Consider the following 5,618-nt stretch of genomic DNA (forward strand, 5'->3'; position numbering starts at 1 on the left):
GACATATAATTTTGCCTAATTGCTTAGCTAATCATTAAGGCTAATACCATTTTTAGTCTTATACCTAGTTATTGATAAATTCTTATTTTTGTAACTTAATTTAAAATATTAAACTTTTAATTAATTAAAATATGTGTTTTTTTTTTCATTTTGTGTAGCAAATATGTTATATTATCTCTAATTTCAAGTCATTGAAGATTAAATAATATGCATATTCACAAATATTTAAAGAATCAAAAGTACTAATTAATCCCTAATCATTTTTTTGCTACATATATTATTACAAGTTTCACAATATTATACTTTTTAATATTGCCTAAAAAGCATATTCCATGCATTTCACACTATAATTTGAGTAATTAGCTTAGCTTCCTCAACCAAAATTGGTAGGAAAATTTTCATCTACCCATTGCTTATTTCTTACTCTTAAATATATGTCCATATTCAAAGTACTAGGTGGACACTCAACATGTGAACATTACTTAATTAAAAGTAGTTTGTAATTATTGATCGCGGGCGCAGGTTTAAGATTTTCATTAAAAAGTCAAAATATATAAGAAAAATAGAAATACGAAAAAGTTAAAAAAGACTCAAACACATTTTTTCGGTGCATAGTATTTGACACTCCTTTGATAAGAATGACTCACTACAACCACTCTATGTCGCTAGAAAGTATCAATTCGATAAAGTAGTTGAAATGCGTGGAAGTTAATTTGATTTCAACACTATAAAAAAATACTACGATTATGTGGTGATATTGTGATTATTCAATGATTCAAATAGAAAAAAGAATGTTTTTAGAGAATTATATGAAAAAAAATATTACGATAGATAGTTTAAAACGATGAGTATCACTATAATTAAAAAAGAGAAATTGCTTAAACGTTTAATTTGTTATATTGCCTTCTTAAATACTCAAAAAGTAATATTTTCATCTTAACTACCATTATCCATACGTGTAACAAATTAATAAAAAACCGTTATATAAAGATAATCTCTACGTGGCTTATAATTATGATCATTTCATTTTCAACATTTAATGTTTAAATAAAATTTGATTTTTTAAGTTTAGGTTGCTCAAAGTATACGTGTATATATTTTCTTAAAATGTGAAATTTAAAATTTTAAAATAAGATAAATTACTTATTATAGTTGATATAAATAATATTAATATTAATAATGTGTATTACTTAAATTTTTTTACTAAAGAATCCATATTTCATTTTTTAATCAAGAAACATAACTACTGTTTTTTTAATATATTAAATGGGTTGTCTAGAACAAAGCAAAAAATATAATAATAAACAAATTAAAAGACGGATAATATGAATCGATTAGAGATAATAATCGCTAATCAAATTATAACTATAGCCCTACAACTATTTAATTTTGACATAACATGCTTTATATATATATATATATATAATCAAAAGAAATCTCCTTGGTTCACTTTGTTTGTCGATTTTAATAATATTAACTGATCTAAAATAATTACGAGTATTATTTTAGAAAATCATCAAGATAGAATTAGCTATTCCATTTATCTCAAAATATGCGTTATTTTTACTATTTTCACCCTATTAAGAAAAATCTAGATATCATAAACAATATCAATATATTCAGTAAAATTTACAAAAAAAATTTATATTATGAACGACTCTTCTACTAGGATCGAACTCGAAATCTGAATGCCACGTGTCCCACATTTATTTATTAAAAAAGTTGTGTGTGTTGGGGTGGGGGTGGTTTATCAAAATAACATGTCAAAGAAGTTATTGATGACCTAACTATTTAAAGTCTTTGAAGTCAAAAAAAATAAAATAAAAACTCTATAAATACTCTATTCTCCTTCTTACATTTTTTCAACATAACCCTAAAAACCTTCACTTATTTACTCAACCAAACACACCTTCAAAAAAAACAAAAGAAAACAAAGAAATTATTTTTTCCTTTTCTATAATTCCACAAAGGATGATCAAAAGCTCTAAAGGGTCTGTTTGGAAGAGAAAAAATATGAATCAAGAAAAGGAAAATGAGAAAAATGTTGCAAACAAAAATTGCAAGAAGAATATTGAGAAAATAACAAAGAAAGGGGAAAATTATAATAATAATAATAATTATTACCCTTTGGTTTGTTATGAAGAATTACCAGGATATATGAAGGATAATGAATTTATTCTCAATTATTATAGAGCTAATTGGCCTATTAAACAAGCTCTTTTAAGCATTTTTCGTTGGCATAATGAAACTCTTAATGTTTGGACGTAAGTATTTTATCTTTATCTCTCATTTCCAAATTTTTTTTCGAAATCGAAAATATTTTCAACGGATTTTTTTCTATTTTTGATGACACGAGCTTAAAACTTGAGCTTATGAGGTCTGAATTCTAAAAAATACAACTTGTTATGTTTATGATATATAAGTTAGTTATACATGATAAAATAGATTTGTGCACCAACACTATTAGGTTTTGTTCAGAGCGGAGCTACGTAGAGTCGAGGGGATTCATCTGAATCTTCTTTGACAAAAAACTATACAGTTTATATATGATTAAAATTACTTATTCAGTATATACAGAATAGATTTAAACCGCCTTCGACTTCTTCGTTTTTTTTTGTTTTTTTTTTCAATTTATTTATCCTAATTTATATAAAGATAAACTTTTTTTAATTCTATTTTGCAGGCATTTACTTGGATTTATTCTATTTGTGGCATTAACATTATCAAATGTAGTGCAAGTGCCTCAACTCTCTGATTTCATGACTATGTTTATTTGGTAAGGCACCTAAATTTTACTATCTAATACTTATATCGAGATCTGACGAAATTTCAATTCGTGTCACAAAATTTTATATTAAAATAAAATGCTTTATATATAATAATAAAAACGATTTTATATTCAAATTTCGAATCGAAAAACTCATTATTCCTTTTAAGTGACTTAAAAGAGAAAATCTTTTAAGTGTTGGTATTACTTTGAGGTAAGCTAAAAGTAAAGTTAGGTCACTTGAATTATAAAATATATATATATTTTTTTTTGCTAATTCCCAATAAAATGAGTAAGTCTATTATTTCCTACAATTAAATTTCAAAACTAGTATGAAAAGTCAACTTTTTTTTTAATTTTTTTTAAAAAAACTGAATTATTTCATAGATATAATCCTAGTGACAGCTAAAAAGACACTTTTAAAAGGGGTCCATTTGAATTAATATCTGAAAAATTGGTTGATTGAATAGTAGTTTTTAAATTTTTAGCATATGCTTTTATTGTATTGTTGGCCATCAAACTTCCAACTATATTCCATAAATACGTCCACTTTTTTTTAATATAAAATATAAAAATAATAATAATAATTTAGGTATGTGATTTATTGAAGTCATTGTCACAAGAGTCACAACCTCCAACAATTTTTTTGGGAATTTATGTCAATCCCAAAAAGTAAGAAAAAAAATAAAATGATTTATTTTATTTTAAGATTAGGGTATGGAGGCTGAGAGCTAGGTCAGAAAGGTCATAGATAGTCGAATTTTATCGTACTTTTAATTAGTATTCACATAATATTTTTAATTTTTACTATTATACATGACTTATTTTGTATTGTTCGTCTTGTTATTTTTATTATCGTTATTTCTTTTTTAATCTATTATGATTGTATGATAAATTTCTTAAATTTTGATTTAATCTTGCAGGAACTTTCCCATGGGTGGTGATGCAAATGTGTCTAACAATTCAAAGGAATTTTTCCAAGTGAGTCACATTCCAAATTGTTTTTTTACTATTTCTTGAATTCTAATTAAGAAAAAATAACATGAAACATAAAATAATAATAATAATAATAAAGTTATAGCATGTTAAGTTACATTTTCAATAACTTTAATTTATTTATACCGACAATATATATAAACTAGGAAAATTGACATAAATACCCGTTTGCCAAAATAATAACCCTCCCATGTATATAATGTATAAAATATATATTCTATATATACTTATTGTATATCTTTTGTATATTTGTCTAATAACTATAATCATTTTTGGTCAAAGGAAATATAGGTCAGTAAAGTTAACTTAATATATGTATTATTAGTGTATAATACATGTATATTTGCTAACGAACGATAAATATTTTTGGTCGATCGAAACAAATGTATATACAACTTTCCCTAATATAAACTTCTTTTTTCTTTCAGGGTCCATCTAGACTAATTGATTTAAAGCAGGGCCAACACTTACAATTGGATAACATGATGTCAACAAAGAGTATACAAAGTGAAACAACATGGCCATTTTATGTATTCTTAGTTGGTTCAATGTTTTGTCTACTTTCAAGTAGCATTTGTCACCTCTTTTGTTGCCATTCACACAAGCTAAACATCCTTTTGTTGAGAATGGATTATGTTGGAATCACAGTCATGATAATCACCTCATTCTTCCCACCAATTTACTACATTTTTCAATGTTCACCACATTGGCAAATTGTATACCTAGGTTGTATCACAATCATGGGAATTTGCACCATCATCACCCTCCTATCACCCGTGTTCTCGACCGGGAAGTATCGATCGTTTCGTGCTGTTCTGTTCATGTCTATGGGATTCTTTGGCCTGATACCTGCGGTTCATGCAGTAGTACTGAACTGGGACGAACCAGAAAGGAATGTCACACTAGCATATGAATTGGCGATGGCATTGTCTTATTTAATCGGAACTATTTTATATATGGCACGAATCCCGGAGAGATGGAGACCTGGATTTTTTGACCTAGCTGGTCATAGTCACCAAATATTTCATGTATTTGTGATTTTAGGTGCATTATCACACTATGGTGCTGCACAAGTGTTCTTGGAATATAGGAGTCGATTGAGCTGTGACACATAGTAAATTACAAGACACTATAATTTAATTTTATCAAAAGGAAAAAAAAAAGTGTAAGAAAGGAATATAATATGATTATCATACATTATTTTTAGTTGTATTTTTTTTTAAAAAAAAAATATTTGATGTAAGGTATTGCATTGTGTTATACAAGGTGTGATTTTTTAAAATCATTTTAGATATAGGAAAAATCATACATTTGTTCTTTATTATGTAATGAACTTGTAATGTATACAATTTCAAAATGAATTGAACATTAAGAATTTTTTTTAGTGATTACCAATATTTTTTTTTACTATTTCATTTGAAGAAACATTTAAGTAAGAATCCAAATAATCATATTTTTGGGCTTTAATATGTTTTTGTACAAATATAAACCAATATTTTGTATAAATGGGCTAAATTGTTATATCTTAACAAGTTCATAAACTAAATTGGAAAAATTACATAAATTAATACATTTTAAAAAATAATTACTGATTTTAGCGATACTTTTTGTTTATTACCATTTATAGCAATGCTTTGTTAAATTTGTAATATGTATTAAACTTGTATTATAAATGAATTAAAAGTGATCAAGTGAGGTAAAAATATTATTGCTATAAATGGTAAATATTTTTTTATTATAGTATATTTATGTAAGTTTCCCAACTAAATTTATGCCTCTAGATACAAGTTATGTCTCAAAAAATGAGTTCAATTATAATACATTATGCCTTAACAAAAAATCATATTACTGAATT

General features: G+C 25.6%; 1 protein-coding gene across 1 annotated transcript; it reads left to right on the forward strand.

Annotated features, from left to right (window-relative positions):
• The first annotated feature begins 1,841 nt into the window (after positions 1–1,841).
• Positions 1,842–5,129, forward strand: LOC107024163 (heptahelical transmembrane protein 1). Its single transcript, XM_015225075.2, has 4 exons — positions 1,842–2,264; positions 2,684–2,776; positions 3,691–3,748; positions 4,192–5,129. The coding sequence occupies exons 1-4, from the start codon at positions 1,972–1,974 to the stop codon at positions 4,876–4,878; spliced, it is 1,131 nt and encodes a 376-aa protein (XP_015080561.1). The 5' UTR covers positions 1,842–1,971; the 3' UTR covers positions 4,879–5,129.
• Positions 5,130–5,618: the final 489 nt, after the last annotated feature.

Source organism: Solanum pennellii, chromosome 7, assembly GCF_001406875.1.
Source record: "Solanum pennellii chromosome 7, SPENNV200".
Taxonomy (NCBI): Eukaryota; Viridiplantae; Streptophyta; class Magnoliopsida; order Solanales; family Solanaceae; genus Solanum; species Solanum pennellii.

What these genes read in the sequence shown, in the direction of transcription:
- LOC107024163 (XM_015225075.2), top strand. Translation starts at nt 1,972, where the DNA reads ATGATCAAAAGCTCTAAAGGGTCTGTTTGGAAGAGAAAAAATATGAAT. An exon ending in TTCATGACTATGTTTATTTG is followed by an intron (nt 2,777 to 3,690) that starts GTAAGGCACCTA and finishes TTAATCTTGCAG; the next exon opens with GAACTTTCCCATGGGTGGTG. An exon ending in ATTCAAAGGAATTTTTCCAA is followed by an intron (nt 3,749 to 4,191) that starts GTGAGTCACATT and finishes TTTTTCTTTCAG; the next exon opens with GGTCCATCTAGACTAATTGA.